Consider the following 17064-nt stretch of genomic DNA (forward strand, 5'->3'; position numbering starts at 1 on the left):
GTCGTCGGATTTACTGAGCTATAGAACATGGAGTGGGGTAATGTGACTTCCCAGTTTTAAACACTTTGTCAAATCAGGGGTGCCTCGGAATAGCATGGTTGGCATCTGAACTGAGGACAGTTCTGAGCCCTCAACTTACACAATCTATAATAACTCCCTGGATTTGCTGTCAGAATTAAATTGCCATGTTGGGCACTCGGTGGCTGTTTGGAGGAATGGCATGTTGTTTCTAGAGACCACAGATTTGGTGTCAGGGAAACCCAGACTCACTCTCCCTGAGCTTTGGGAGCTCAGGTGAGTCCTGGGGACAGGGGAGTAATGAAAGTAGGACACTGCACCAAGAAGCTCTCAGCACTTATCGATATGTTCAGAGTTCCTGACAGAAGAGGATAGTACATCAAGAGGGTTTTGGCAGGGAAATATCTTGTTGGACCCTGTCATCCTCATGCCATGTGTCCTCAGGCAAGTCATCTATAGTCCTCACCTTAACAGTAGATCAGTGCTAAATGAGTTCTTTGAAAATTTGGCAGCAATAAAACTAAACCGATTTTTCTCATTTCATGACCAAGTTTGCTCATTTTCCACCAGGATAGATTCATGAAAAGATTTCTCTACCTGCTTCCTTGGGCTCCTGGGACCAAGTCCAGTACAATATTAGCCAATTCTCCAAGCCTTTTCCTTTGTCCACTTTTGTCTATAATTTATTTTCTATATTTGAAACCTGCCTTGGTTCATGGTCTAATATTCCTGAATATTTTGAAATCTTTTCTTTCATAGGTACCAAGATTGTCAAAAAGGGAGTCAGTATACTAACAGGATTGGCTGAAATAATCAATAAAGCAATTAAAGGTTTGAATTTTCTGCACCTATGGGGAGAGAGGAGAGCACTGAGACTAAGATCAGTAACCACTGGCTGACAATTCAATGCTTATGCGTGTTGAGTGAAAGCTCAGTAAAAATCCATAAATATTGGCTCAGAGAGTTTATGAGGGGGGAATAAATGGTCCTGAGGTGAGGGTGCTCTGTTCAGGAGGGCATGGAAGCCCCGCTCACCTCCACTCCTCCTGTGCCCTAAAGATCTCCTCCATTTCACTGTTTCTGATTTTATCCTGTACCTTAATGTGAGGAGAGTGAGTAAGAGGTTTCCTTAGTTTGGTCGCTGGTTCGATTGAGTTTTTGAGCATGGAGTTGGGGTCATGGAAAGTTCAACTTTCAGTGTCTTGGTCAGAATCATGATAATGCAGACCACATGGCTGGCATCTGAAGTCAGGGCAGTCTTGATATCTCAACCTGTGGCATCAGCATTAACTCCACAAATATGGTATCAGATGTCAATTGACCTTGGTCTGCCCCTTGGCTGTTGGGCATTGTATGTTTGGTGAAAAAAGCATGTATTTGGTGTCAGGAAAAAAACCCAGACTCACCCATCCCTGTGATTTGAGGCCTCATGTAAGGCCAGGGGAGAGGTGAGTATAGAAAATGAAACCAAGGACCTGGAAACTCTCACCAGTTTTCTGTATTTTTGAGTTTCTAGCCAATCAATAGTGTACCCAATGGGTTGTGACATGGTAGTATCTACTTCTGACCAGGCTACACACAGGCCTGTATCCTAGGGCAAGTCATCTGCAGTTCCCTCATCTGAACAGGGGAAACATATTCCATGAGTTCTTTGACTAGATGAAGAGTTATGAATGGAAAGACTTTGTTCACGAATCATGGCCAGGTTTGTCCATTTTCCACCACAAACTGTTGATCTGAAAAAATTTCTCTACTTACCTACTTACTTTGGCCCAGTTAAAATATTTCTTTATCAAATAATGTTTATTCCTGTGTTACTAAAACCATCAAAAGACACTGAACCACACAGAAGTGAAAGCAGGGAAACAAGAAACACAGCCCTTGTGGGGTGGCCTGTGAGAGCAAGGCTCATACAGTATAACAAAAGTCTCCAGGCCCTTTCCCTTGTTGTCTTTTGACTGTCATTTTCTTATCCATGTTTGATCCTTTTCCTGTTTCATGGACCAGGCCTCCTGAAACTCTTGAAATTTCCTCTCTTTCATAGGTCAGGTGATGATTTCCAGAATACAGTTCGATAACCATACACTAGAGGAATTGCCAAAACTCAGTATTGAATACTCAACACTCAGTGAGGATAATACAGGTTTGTAGATTATGCACCTCGGGAATCACGGAAGGGCACTGAGATTCTGATCAATGACCAATGATTCAATCAATAAGCCTATTTTTTGAAACTTCAACAGGGCATAAGTATTTCAATGTGAATTTTGTGCATGTTCCCCCAAGATGTGTTAATCCAAAAACATGTCTTTAACCTCTTTCTTTGGGCAAGAAAGAATATTTAGGTGTCAAATAATGAGGATTGCTCTTTCATGAAAAATAATTTAAAAACATGGGTTGATGTTCTGCCGGGAATGTAACAAAGAGCCCTTATAGAATGACTCTTGATTCCGAAGCTGAGACACTATTAGGAAAGTTTCCATGTCCTTGCCCATGTCCCCTTTTGACTATCATTTTATTATCCATATTTCTTCCTTCCCTTTTTCAGTGTTGACTACTATTTTATTTGCATATCTGATCCTTACTTGGTTCATGTCCCAGGCTTCCTGAAACTGTTGGAATTTACTGTTGTTCATAGGTGTGGAGACAAGCCATAGAAGGGGACTTGAGAAGCGTTCAGTAATAGATGTGGTTACAAGTATCATCGATGGTGTGGCTACAGGTATGAACTTTCTGCAACTCTGGGGAGAGGAGAGAGCACTGAGATTGAGAAAAGGAACCACTGGCCTATGATTCAATCATAATGCCTGTTTAATGAAACCTCAATAAGAATCCATGAATGTGGGCATTCAGAGAGCGTTTGGTGTGGTAACACATGGCTGTGATGTGAGGTCCTGTGTTCTCTAGGGCATGGAGGCTCCCCACACATCCACTTCCACTTTGCCCTGCACCTCTCACTCATTTTACTCTGCTTAGATTTATCCTTCATGAAACATGACATCCCTATTGTGAGTGGTATTCCTGAGTATGGTCATCAGATTTACTGAGTTATTGAACATGGAGTGGGGTAATGGAACTTGCCAGTTTTAGACACTTTGTCAAATCCAGAGTGACTCAGGATAACATGACTGGCTTCTGAACTGAGGACAGTTCTGAGCCCTCAACTTACACAATCTGTACTAACTCCCTGGATTTGCTGTCAAGAGTTAAATTGCCATGTTGGACAGCCAGTGGGTGTTTGGAGGAAGGCATGCTGTTTATGCTGCTGCTGCTAAGTCGCTTCAGTCGTGTCTGGCACGTGTGACCCCATAGATGGCAGCCCACCGGGCTCCTCTGTACCTGGGATTCTCCAGGCAAGAACACTGGAGTGGGTTGCCGTTTCCTTCTCCAAATGGCGTGCTGTTTCTAGAGACCACATATTGGTGTCAGAGAAACCCAGAGTCACTCTCCCTGTGCTTTGGGAGCTCAAGTGAGTCCTGGAGGCAGGGGAGTAATGAAAGCAGGACACTGTACCCAGAAGCTCTCAGCATTTATCGATATTTTCAGAGTTCCTGACAGAAGGGAAGAGTATATCAAGTGGGTTTTGACAGGGAAGTATCTTGTTCAAACTCTATCACCCTCATGCCATGTGTCCTCAGGCAAGTCATCTGTAGTCCTCATCTGAACAGTAGATCAGTGCTAAATGAGTTCTTTGAAAATCTAGCAATCAAAAAACTAAACAGCTTATTCTCATTTCATGGCCAAATTTGCTCATTTTCCACCAGGGTATATTCATGAACTGAACTGATATTCATGAAAAGATTTCTTTACCTGCTTCCTTGGGCTCCTGGGACCAAGGCTTGTACAATATTAATGAATTCTCCCAGCCTTTTCCTTTGTCCACTTTTGCCTATGATTTTACTTTCCATATTTGAAACTTGTCCTGGTTCATGGTCCAATACTCCTGAAAATTTTGATATCTTTTCTTATAGGTACCAAGATCGTCAAAAAGGGAGCCAGTATACTAACAGGATTGGCTGAAATAATCAGTAAAGCAATTAAAGGTTTGAATTTTCTGCACCTATGGGGAGATAGGAGGGCACTGAGACTGAGATTAGTCACCACTGGTTGACAATTCAATACGTATGCCTACTGAGTGAAAGTTCAGTAAAAATCCATAAATAATGGCTCAGAGAGCTTGTGAAGGGAGAGCAAATGGTCCTGAGGTGAGGGTGCTGGGCTCAACATAGGATGGAAGCCCCGCTCACCTCCACTCCTCTTGTGCCCTAAAGATCTCCTCCATTTCACTGTTTCTGATTTTATCCTGACCTTAAAGTGAGGATGGTGAGTAAGAGAATTCCTGAGTTTGGCGGCTGGTTCGATTGAGTTTTTGAGCATGGAGTTGGGGTCATGGGAAGTACAATTTTCAGACTCTTGGTCAGAAGTATAATAAGGCAAGACCACATGGCTGGCATCTGAAGTCAGGGCAGTGTTGATAACTCAACCTGTGGCATCGGCACTAACTCCACAGATATGGTATCAGAAGTCAATTGACAGTGTTCTGCCCCTTGGCTGTGATTTGGATGGTTGGTGGAAAAACCATGTGTTTGGTGTCAGGAGAATCCCAGACCCACCCTCCCCTGTGATTTGAGGGCTCACGCAAGGCTTGGGGAGAGGTGAATAGAGGAAGTAAGACCCTGGACCTGGAAGCTCTCACCAGTTCTGTTTTTTCAAGTTCCTAGCCAATCAATAGTGTATCAAATGGGTTGTGACATGGCTGTGTCTTGTCCTGACTAGGCCACCCACAGGCTTGTATGATGGGGCAAGTCATCTGCACTTTCGTCTGAACAGGGGAAACATATTCCCTGAGTTCTTCAAATAGATGATGAGTTATGAATGGAAAGACTTTGTTCACATGTCATGGCCAGATTTGTCCGTTTTCTACCATAATGTGTTCCTCTGAAAAAATGTTCTCTACCTACCTACTTGCTTTGGCCAAGTAAAAATATTTCTTTATCAAATAATGTTTATTCTGTATTATTAAAGTTAATCAAAAGACTTTGAGCCACGGAACAGGGAAACTTCAGGGAAACCAGAAACAGAGCCCTTGTGTGGTAGGATGTGGGACCATGGCTGAGACAATTTTACAAAAGTCTCCAGGCCCTTTCCCTTGTTGTCTTTCGACTATTTCTATCTTGTCCATGTTTGATCTATTTCTTATTTCATGAAGCAGGCCTCCTAAAACTCTTGAAATGTACTCTCTTTCATAGGTCAGGTGATGATTTCTGGAATACAATTTGATAACCATACACTAGAGGAATACCAAACACTCAAGATTGAATACTCAACACTCAATGAGGAGAATAAAGGTTTGTAGTTTCTGCACCTTGGGGAAGAGTGAAGGACACAGAGATTCAGATCAGTCACCAATGACCAATGATTCAATCAGTATGCCTATTTCTTGAAACCTCAACAGTGCATAAACACATAGGTTCAGAGAGTTTTCAGGGTGGTGAATAAGATTGTGAGGGTGCCGTGCTCACAAGGGAATGGAAGCTCCACGCACACAGTCCCTCCTCTTTGCCCTACACGTCTCCTCCATTTCACTGTTTGTGAATGTTTCATGTATATTCATCTGAGAACAACAAGTAAGTGTTTTCCTCAGTTTGGTCAGTTATTGAACATGGAGGTGAGGTCATGGACTTCCCCATTTTATCCACTTGGTCACAAGCAAAAGTAAGTGGGAACCATGTGTCTGGCACTAAACTGAGGACAGTCCTGTGTGCTCAGCCTGTGGGGTCTGCACTAATTGCTTGAATTTCATATCAGATGTCAATTGAATGGGGGACGCCCAGTGGGTGTTGGGGAATTGGTTGATGGTAGAGACATCACAGGTTTGTGTGAGGAGAAACCCAGGCTTACTCTGACCCGTGACTGGGGGCTATTGTTACCTTGGGTACAAGGAAGTGATGAACGTAGGACACTGACTCCAGATACTCTTACAAGTGAACTGTATTTTCCGAATTCCTGGTAGAATCAGGTATTGTATCAGATGAGTTGTGACATCATAGCAATTTGTCCTGACTCTACCACCCACATGTTCTGTTCCTGGGGAAAGTTATCTGCAGTTTCTTCATCTGCAGAGGGGAAATATGTTACATGGATTCTTTGAACAGGTTACCAATCATGAATATAAAGAATTTATGCCCTGCTACCTTAGTGTTTACAGCATTTGAGAGTATAGTTTCCTGACAAGGGATTGAACCTATGACTCCAATATTGGAAGCCAAATTCTTAACCACTGGACAACCTCGGAAGTCTTACAGCTATTCAAAGGCATTATACCAAACTTCCTTAAAAGACTTCATGAGAAGATATATGTTTGTACATGATTACAATATCAGGTCACCCCTAGCAACATTCATAATTCTGTCCCAGAAAGGAGGTTTTCAAATGGTCTTTTCAATCTTGCATTCCTCCACAGCCTTAACATTCTCTATGGCAAACAAACTGGGGGTTCTCGTTGTTGTCCTTGTATGGAGCTGTGATGAGCATCCTCATAACTGGGCCATTGCCCCTCTCATTCCAGCAGCTTCTATGCCTGCCTTCTGCCTGGAGCCTAAAGTAACAGGTAGCTGCAATACCATGATGACCAGGTACTTCTACAATGCCCAGACTGGCCTCTGTGAGCAGTTTGTGTATGGAGGCTGTGAAGGAAATGCAAACAACTTCGAAAAATTAGAGGACTGCATAAAGACCTGCTCTCAAGAGGCAGGGTCCCTATGGTAAGACAGGGGGCAGGGCACAGGAGGAGGGGAAGGACTGGGGAAAGAGGCGGAGCTCAGGGGGCCGCACACCATTCACCCTGCACAGTGTCCTCCCCCTCGCTGCTGCCAGGAGGGGAGGCTGCAGTGTCCTGTGAAACCCACACTGAGCGAGGTCTCCAGGGAGAGGATGGCAGAAGGTCAGCCCCTGATGCCTCTTTGTGGTCCTCTCAGCCTGATCACATGCTCCCCTTTCTCAGTTGGGAACAGCGATTCAGCCACCCTCCAGGGCAGGTCTGCAGTGCTTCTGGGTGCCCTACGTAGTCTTGGAAAATTCACTTCCTTCTTGTTCATGATTCAGGAATGTGGTTCCAAATTTTTTTGAAAATATGGATTCTATTAAGTTGACCATTGTCCATGTCTGGGGCTACACTGAAGGCACTCAACAAGTTCCTTTCTTTTTGCAGAGGACACGCGAAGAGTGGATTCAGGAACTCTGAAGTCTGAGGAGGACCCCTGCCGGGCTGGGCTGTGGCTGCATCTGAACCTCTTCAGTCTCCTCACAGTCCTTCTCAGCCCTACCCTCCTTTACAGAGTCTGCCCATTTCCTTTCCTCTGTTGGTCAACATGTCTAATTCTGTCTCTACCAGCTGGTTCTCAGCACCATGAGAGCATGTCTTCCCTTTACCCCTAGCACTTCCCACAGTTCCTGATACCAATGAGACAGTTTATAGTTATTTGAGGAAAGAAGGAAGGAAAGAAGGCACGCTCCTCATGACCAGAGTAACTGCAGAGCCTGCTGTGTAACACATGATTTTTGTTTTCACCTCCATCCTCAAGGCATCCTCACCGTCATCCCCCTGCCCACCATCACTGCTCTCCTTGTACGTGGCCAAGGTGGAATTTCCAGCATCCAGTTCTCAACATCAGTAATGAGAGAAGAGTTTGGTTTAAAAAAGCCCCCTTTCCACACAGTGATGTTGCAATTTTCATTTCTGTAGCTTCAAACACTATGGTTTATATTTCAGTAAATGTATATTCAAAATTAAACTGACTGCAGTGGAGTCTGTTGTTTATAATTACAAACCTTAACAAATAGTGTCCATGGAAATGGTGGTCCTCCTAACTGTTCTGTAGACAGTGGGCACCTCCCAATCCCCTTTCCAGACACTGTGCCCTATCGGGTATAGGAAGCAAACCCATTATACCATCATCAACTCCCTAATAGCATCGCAAGTACAGATAACCCTGTGAGATACACACATCAACTTGACAACCTTTCCTTGTTACTTTTAATCTCAGTCAAACTGGGGAGCCAGTTGTCCTCCTGACTCTCAGAAGGAGAATGGGTATGAGACTGAGTTGTCCACTTCTCTAAGAAATCTGATTCCCTGAGGTCACATGTGGGGAGGAGGCGTCATACTTCAGCTAAAGAAAGGTCAACTACTGTTTAGTATCCCTGGCTCTGTGTTAGCATTTTGCCTACATTTTCCCATTAATCATGCTAAGAATCCATCAAGGGAGGAAATGGAGGTGTAGAGATGGCACTTAGCTGCTGAATGCAGTCCCTAACATGACAGGTCCTTGCTCTCCCAAGCAGAGGGACTTTGATGATGCTTTCCTGCTCTGCTTCTGGGAAGATTTAGAATGAAGGCAACTTTGGAAACAGACAGGATCTGTTTCACCACAGATTAGTAAAGTTTGTCATGGAGACCTCCGCAAGTAGTAGTATTAGTGTTTGAATAAATGAGAACCCACAGGGTGTTGGTGCTGTTTTTCATATCTCTCCAGTCTTGGGCAAATTCTCAACATCTCTGAGCTTTGCTTTCTTTAGTATAAATAATGATAAGACTGGTATTTTTCAATGTTTCCAGCCTGGGACCACTGAAATACTCCGCTTTGTCTTCCTGCTTTTCTTTTTCTTTGGAATAGTTTTGTTTGTTGTCTCCTGTACAGTATTACAGACCTCTGAACATACATCTTCAGGCACACTGTTTACAAGTTCTAATCCCTTGAATCTATTTGTTGCCTCTACTATATATTCACAGTGGATTGGATTTAAGTCATACTTGGTTGGCCTAGTAGTTTTCTGGCTTTCTTTAGTTTAAGCCTAAATTTTGTTAGAAGATTCTGATGATCGGAGCCACAGTCAGTTTCAGGTCTTGTTTTTACTAACTCTACACAGTTTCTCCATCTTCAGCTACAAAGAACGAAACCAGTTTGATTTCAGTGCTGACCATTTGTTGATGTCCATGTGTAAAATTGTCTCTAGTGTTGTTGAAAAAGGGTATTGGCTATGACCATGCATTCTCTTGGCAGAATTCAGTTAGTTGCCTTGTTTCATTTTGTTCTCCAAGGCTAAGCTTTCCTGTTACTCCAAGTATCTCTTGACTTCCTACTTTTGAATTCCAATCTCCAATGATGAATAGAACATTTTTGTTGTTGTTGTTAGTTGTCAGAGTTCTTCTATGTCTTCACAGAACTGATCAATTTCAGTTTCTTCAGCATCAGTGGTAGGGGGATAGACTTGAATTACTGTGATGTTGAATGGCTTGCCTTGGAAACAAACCGAGAACATGCTGTCATTTTTGAAGTTGTACTCAAGTACTGCATTTCAGACTCTTGCTGATTATGAGGGCCACTCCCTCCAAAGTTAACTGCAGGCAGAGCAAAATGCAGTATTTCCTTGAGTTTGCTTGGGGGGTCAAGACTGCTTTTTCCATGCTGGTACAATGTTAGTCAAGACTCAATGCTCTTTCTCTTGTGCCCCTATCAGACTATATTTTATTTCCCTATAATGATATCGATGACAGTTACATGCATAATTATATAGACAGGGCTCATCATCATAGAGACTCACAGGAATTTTACTTCATCCACTCTCTTCAATGATGGGGCACTTAGCATGAGTATTAAATAAGAGAGTCATTTACTTAGAAATATTTATCAAAATTTATCCTTTTGGTTCTGAGAGCATAGTTTCTTGAGTAGGGAAACAGCTGTAAACAAAATACAGTAAAAAAAATATATATATATATCCTTCTAGAAGGGAGACAGACAATAAAAATGGGAAAATCCTATGCCAGGTCTTGATGAGAGTTGTGAAGAAAGGGAGTGATGGGGATTCAGAAGGTAGTAGAGGGTCAGGGAAACTCTCTGTGATAAAGAGGCATTGAGCAGAGTCTGTCAAAAAATGTGCTTAGTGTGTTTGAGAGACAGACAGGACCAGGGTGACTGGAGCCAAGTGGACTGAAGAGGGGTAAAGTGGAAGGGGACCAGACAGAGCGGCTATGGGGACAGATCATGGAGAGCCTTTTAGAACTTTAAGAATCAGGATCTGACTCTCAGAAAACCAGAGTCACTGAGGGATTGGTCATGGGGGCCATAGGCTAGGATTCACTTTGAAACAGGATCCTGCAGCTGCAGCTGAAGAATGGCCTCTAAGAGGCAAAAGGCAGAGACAGAGGCCCCTGGGCAGGCTGCTGCAGTGGTCCAGTGAGCCACGATGGAGTGTGTACCCATATTGTTCCCTGGGCCGATCTCAGTTTACTAGAAAAGCATGAATAATTTACTCTGTTGAGGTTTCAGTGGAGGCTTCATCACAATCATGATTCATTAAATCTTTAGCCATTTGTGATGGACTCGCTCTCCAAACCCTCTCCTTTCTTTGAGGTGTGGGGGCAGGGAAAAGTAGAAGATAGGACTCAAAACTCCTTCCTTAAATAATTAAAAATTACTTCCTTCTTGGTGGTCATTGTGATCCTGAGAGCACTGTGGTTGCTCATTTCCAGGACGGTTTAGGTCCTGTCCAGGTACATAGTGTCCAGGTCTGGGGCTTCAGAGATTCAATCAGCAAGTTCCTCTCCTTTTGCAGAGGCCATGGGAACTAGGCTCCCTGAGAGGTTGAAGTCCAAGGAGTACCCAATCAGGGCTGAGCTCTGGCTGCTTCTGATAGTATTCAGCCTTTCCCTCTTGCTTCTCAACACTACCTTCCTCAGCAGAAATCTGCCTCTTTCCTCTCTCCCATACGACTCCTTGCTTTACTCCTGTCTCATCCAGTTGGCTCTAAGCACCATGAGAGCAAGACTTCCCTTTATCCCTAGAGCCATGCACAGTTCCAGGCACAAAGGTTACAGTCCATAAATATAGAAGTAAGTATGGGAACAATGCAGGAGAAAAGCGTCTCATGACTGCAGTGAAAGTAGAGCCTGGGATGTGAATTCACGATTCTTGCAAATCTTCTTTGTCTCTACATCCCAACCTTCATCCTCCACCCACCAGCACTTCGAGAGCCTTGGGAACGTGGCTGCCTGGATGCTGCCAGAAAGGCTGGGACCCCCTCATATTCTCGTAAATGTGATTGACATTCATGAAGTCATGTCCAAAATCTTTGATGCATCATCTGTGTTAACATCAAATAGATTTGCATGGGTGGTGTTTGTATGCTTGTGTATTAGTGACGTTGACTAACAGGAGACACTTGACTAACAGGCAAGTGTCTTCCTCCTGATTTTCAGCAGTTTGTCTTTCCAGCAAGTCACTTTTCCGTCCCTGTAGTTCGGCATCCTCATCTCAAAAAAGAATACTACTACTTAGGTGATAAGATTGTTAAAGAAGAATAAGCTATGTCTTTTTCAATACTTACTGTGAGCTCACATGACAGGTCACAATTTTAAATGCACTCCAGGCCATGTGAGTAATATAAATGGAAGCATGGGAACCATAAAGAATGGTGGTGATTATGGAAACTGGAGAGAATGCTCCCCTCCTGAGAATAGAACCGCTCTCTTCGGTTTACTGTATGGTTTTCAAAGTGTGGTCCTTTGAGCAGCACCCTCAGCACCTGGGGAACCTCGTTAAGGCAGCTACTCAGGCCCCACTCTATGCTCCTGAACCAAAACTCTGGGGATGAAGATCTAAAATCTGTGTCTGACCAAATGGCTAAGGGATTCTGATGCTTATGCAAGTATTAGACCTTTGGCCCTTGTTAAATTACAGGACTGTGATGCCAGTAAGTTAACTTTTTCCAGCATTCATATAAATTTTTTATATGAAATTTCCCATTGTGAAATTGTATAAATGTTTAAAATGGTAAAATAATACTCTGTGGGTTCACCATACATATATTCCAGCCAGTTTTGCAATCTCTGGTTTATGCTTTTCTGTTTAATCCTGATGATAATCTTTAAGAAACATACTATGTGGTCCAAACATTGAGGTGCTGTTTTATCATGTCGTGAGAAAATGGTCACTTATTACTTGAATATGAATGTACCTCTCAGAGGGCACAGCACCTCAAATATCTAAATATCTTCTGTCTTCCCCAAGATCATTCCATCCATTTGAAGATGCAGCCTTAGATAGCATGGAATCCTAGATTGTCTTTTTTTCAGAAGGAGAAACCGAGAAAAAAAGAAACACAGATATGATCTGGGATTCCAGAGGTTTAGATCACTTGTCTGCATCCAGAAGTCAGCTATAGTTTTGTTCCTGTCCTGTAATTTCTGTAAAGAAGCCTGCAGGGGCCAGGAATGTTTCTAATTAGAGACCACACTTCCAAGAGCAGGGAGGGGCAAGGGGGAGGGAGAACTGGCCCATCAGGGGGCTCATGGATCTTGAGGTCTCTAACTTGGACCAAAGTGAAGAGGGGAACATGAGAGGGGGACACTGAGAGAAAAAGACAGATGAGAGAGGAGGGGGAGAAAAGAGGAGTTTCTGATATTAAGGGGAGTCTCTGCTACTCCTTGGTCTCAGATGCATAGACTGAGGCAGGAAGAGGAGAAGCACAAGAGGGCCTTCTGAACTAGAATCCTTGTACCATCTGCAGGTTTGTGTCCTGGGCAAGTGGCTTTACCTCTGAGCCTGTGCTTTCTCCTTGACACAATGGGATGAGTATCCTAGATATTGTAGGATGGACATGAGGCTAAATGAAATCATGCATGTGAAATGTCTCAAGAGACAGCAGATCCTCCACTCACAGTGGCTTGTTTGGTGAGTTACAGGCTATTGATGCCCGACTGTCCTGGGGCAGCTCGGTATTGAGAGCTCCTGCCCTTCTCCAGGGAAAGGGTGTCTGTGCAGGAACGCAGCCCCCCGTGTCCTCTCAGCTCATCACCCAGCTCTGAGCCTGCTTGACATTTGGCTGGACTTGCTCCTGGGGCTTCTGGGCACTGAGCCCAGCTCCCTCCTCCTTGATCCTGGAGTGGAGCACAGGGTGTGTGTGTGTGTGTGTGTCTGTGTCTGTGTCTGTGTGCACGCGCGTGTGTGCACATGAGTGGAAAATGCTTGTCTGAGTGCAGATGAGTTGGAGGGAGGCTAGGGCTATGTGATTGTAACTGGGAGTGAATATACAGGACTGAGTGAAGGGACTGTGGGTGTGTCACCCCTCACACCTCCCCTGTAGATAACAGCTATCAATGCATCAGAGTGCATATGCACAAACTCTGCAGCCAGATCCCTGGGTTAAAAACCTCTCTCTCCACTCGATGACTGTAACCAACTTACTTTATTTTGTGTAGCTCAGGTTCCTCCTCTGTAACATGAGGACTTATCAATACTTCCTCATCCCCTCATTTAGGGTTTTTGAGAATTAAATCTGTAAATATGTGTCAAGTGCTAGGATAATGACTGATATATAAAAGAAATTACCTTTTATCTGTTGTGATTACTCATTATTATTATTAATACTACAAAGGACTCTGACTTCTCAGGGAGAAGGAACATGTCTGTTGTGTCCATTGCTTCCATAGCAACCCGGTGATGTGGGCAGTGCTGACCTCACCCGACACCTGAAGACAGGAGGACTCTGGGAGATTTCCATCTGCAGACACAAAGATAGGAAAAGGCAGAGCTGGTCATAAAAAGGAGGCCATGTGACCCCAAAACCACTGCGGGAGAGAGGAGGAGGAAGTGGGCGGTTGTGGGCAATCTTCCAAGGTCCCCTGAAGTCCACTCAGGCAGACAGCTCTCCTGTTTGTGAAACCAGGTGAAGAACGGCAGATGGTCAGGCTGTGGAGACGTGTGCAGCTCCCTCCTACCCCTCTGCCCCCTTCCCTTACTCCTTATTTGAAACAGAAAACAGGGTTACTGCCCCAGCAGGACATCACTTTCCTAGGTAAGTTCCTGCAGGGAACAGCCAGGTAAAGAGCAAGTCTCCATCCAGTAGAGACGCTGTAGCAATGGATGCAGGAAGGTGTCTGTTTCACACTGGTCTTCTGAGCGAGGTGAGGGTGGTGGGGGCAGAGGGTGGTGGTAATTCATGCCCAGACGTGATGACCCCAACAAGGGACTAAAAAGGAGGACCTGAGCTCATACACTGCTGTTCACTTATTCGACCTGTGGTTTGCTCTTTTGCCCTCACTGATTGTCCATCACTTGCCATGCACTGGTCTAGGTGCTAGGATCCTCCCTGAGTGACCATATTGGACAAAGTTCCACCTGTACAACTACAAAACATGTTTCCATGAGACCCACAGCAAAGTCAAGTTTAAGAAGCATTGATACTGGACACTTTACCCCAGCAGGCTGAAGCAGGACAATGGATAGTGAGGTGGGCACACACTGTGCAATACTGACCCCAGGCCCTTCTCTTCCTCACTCCCCTCCTTGTGTCTCTTCCAGGCACTGAACTGGGGTGTGAGAAGCTCAGTCAGCTGCCATCTTTCCTCAGGAGCCCTCCTGCAAGGTCATGACGATAAGCCAGCTCTGCTTTTTGGCAACCCTTCTCACCCTCCTGGGCACCCCTACGGCCGGTATACCAGGGTGTGAAACTAGCAACCAAGCCCAGGGCAAGCCCAGGTTCATCTCTCCTCTCTGGAGGTGGGGGATGACGGGAGTCCATGGAAGGGGTTGGATTGTTTGGGTGGGGTGAGTGCTGCCAACCATCTCTGGATTTCTCCTGGGAAGTGGACAGTTTAACTCCATGAACAGTTTTTTACTCTTAAAAGATATTATTATGTGTTCTGTTTTTTAAACAAAAGTATCCCATCTAACTCTAGCAGATGAGGGACCCCATCACTGAAACTCTTCCTTCCTGGACACAACCTTCTTTTTTTTTTAATTTTTTTTCCCTTTATTTATTTATTTTTTCAGTGGGTTTTGTCATACATTGATATGAATCAGCCATAGATTTACACGTATTCCCCATCCCGATCCCCCCTTCCACCTCCCTCTCCACCCGATTCCTCTGGGTCTTCCCAGTGCACCAGGCCCGAGCACTTGTCTCATGCATCCCACCTGGGCTGGTGATCTGTTTCACCATAGATAATATACATGCTGTTCTTTCGAAACATCCCACCCTCACCTTCTCCCACAGAGTTCAAAATTCTGTTCTGTACTTCTGTGTCTCTTTTTCTGTTTTGCATATAGGGTTGTCGTTACCATCTTTCTAAATTCCATATATATGTGTTAGTATGCTGTAATGGTCTTTATCTTTCTGGCTTACTTCACTCTGTATAATGGGCTCCAGTTTCATCCATCTCATTAGAACTGGTTCAAATGAATTCTTTTTAATGGCTGAGTAATATTCCATGGTGTATATGTACCACAGCTTCCTTATCCATTCGTCTGCTGATGGGTGGACACAACCTTCTGTGTACACACTCAGTGTAGTGTAATCACAAGATCCACTTTTGTTCTCTGTCCTCTTTCATGCCCAGGCTTCCTGAGACTCTTGGAAATTACTGTCTCTCTGTAAGTCATGAAATAAGTCTAGGAAGGAAACCTAGATAGCGTCTGGATGGGACTGGACTCTAGAACATGCCATCAGGTGCTTAGAGGGTTAGAACTATCAACTTCCAGCCCCTCTGGGAAGAGGAGAGGATACTGATACTGACTGCAGTCACCAATGGCCAATGATTCTGTCAACTTGTCTACCTCCAACCCTCAATTAAAACCCTGAATACTGGGTTCAGAGAGCCTCAGGGGAAGCAAACATTTCAAGAGATTGCAAGAGGGAAAAGTCCTGAGAGGGCTTGGAAGTTCGGCACCCCCAAGTCCCCATTTGCCCTACACATCTACATTTCTTTATGCTTTATTATAACTGGGGACAGTAAGTAAAGGGCTTTCCTGAGTTCTCTGAGTGATTCTAATAAGTTATTGAATGTGGAAAGTGGGTCATGTCACCTCTGAGTTTATAGCTCACTGGTCATTTGTGTAAACAACCACAGAAATGGAGCCCTCACCCTGTGTGGTCTGGGTCGCCTCTAGGGGTTTAGTGTCAGAAGTGACTTGACTCCTGGAATTTCAGTGGGTATTGTGGAACTGGTTGCTGTTGTCAGAGACCCTGCATATTTCGAGTCTGGGAAAAAATCCCAGACTCACTCTTCTCTCCCATTTGTGTCTGGTGTGAGGGTCAGGGGCTCTGGGACTATATTATGTGGGGCAGAGCACTCAGAACCCCTTTCCAGTTCTCTGCATTATCAGAATTCCTGGCAGAATCAGGTACTTGATTAAGTGGATTGTGACAGAACAGTGTCTTGTCCTGATCCTGCCACTCACATGCTGTGTGTTGTGGGGCAAGTCATCTATCATTACCTCATCTGAACAGGGAGACCAGGTTATGTGAGTTTTTTTGAAAGGATTACCAGTCGTGAGTATAAAAGTTTGCAAATTCATGGACAATGATGTCCATTTTCCACCAAAATGTTTTAGTCTCAAACACTTGTCTATCTACATTTTCTCACCACCCATTCAAAAGAAATTTATGTGTCAAATTATTATCATTTCTCTGTTATGAAATTAATCAAAACTTTGAGAGACAGTTGAACTTCATCCCTCCAGAGGCAACTGCAGTAAGAGCAAGAAATGCAGTACTTCCTAGAGTTTGCTCAAGGTGCAAAGACTGTTCTTTCCAGGTTGGTACAATATTAATCAACGCAAGGTGCTTCACCCTGCTGTCCTGTCAGACTACTATTTCATTATCCTATCAGGCTATAGGATGTTAGAGGAGACTCAAAATTATATAGACAAGCCTCATTATCAAATAGACTAACAGAAATTTTATTATATCCCGTCTCTTTAATAACTATGCACTTGACTTGAGTGTGAAATGGAAGATTCATTTACTTGAAAAATATTTATCAAGTATTTGTGCTTTTTTCCCTAGAAGGCATATTTATTGATGTAGGGAACCAGCTGTAAACAAAATAAAGTAAAATAATATGCCTTCTAAGAGGCTGACAGTGAAGACAGGGGAAAATCCTATGGCAGATGGTGATGAATGCCATGAAGTAAGAGCGTGATGGGATATCAGGAGGTTTAGAGGGTCAGGGATACACTCTGTAGTAAGAAGGCCTTGAGCAGA

The 17064-nt window shown here is 44.0% G+C and overlaps 1 protein-coding gene across 1 annotated transcript in view; it reads left to right on the forward strand.

Annotated features, from left to right (window-relative positions):
• The window catches only part of LOC133044312 (uncharacterized), a 38831-nt gene that overhangs the window by 14862 nt on the left and 6905 nt on the right, over positions 1 to 17064 (forward strand). The window contains exons 15-21 of the mRNA XM_061125705.1: positions 778 to 849; positions 2063 to 2161; positions 2657 to 2740; positions 3990 to 4061; positions 5268 to 5366; positions 6587 to 6782; positions 8962 to 9048. Coding sequence (XP_060981688.1) covers positions 778 to 849; positions 2063 to 2161; positions 2657 to 2740; positions 3990 to 4061; positions 5268 to 5366; positions 6587 to 6782; positions 8962 to 9048 — 709 coding nt within the window. The remainder of the gene's footprint in view (positions 1 to 777; positions 850 to 2062; positions 2162 to 2656; positions 2741 to 3989; positions 4062 to 5267; positions 5367 to 6586; positions 6783 to 8961; positions 9049 to 17064) is intronic.

Source organism: Dama dama, chromosome 23, assembly GCF_033118175.1.
Source record: "Dama dama isolate Ldn47 chromosome 23, ASM3311817v1, whole genome shotgun sequence".
Taxonomy (NCBI): Eukaryota; Metazoa; Chordata; class Mammalia; order Artiodactyla; family Cervidae; genus Dama; species Dama dama.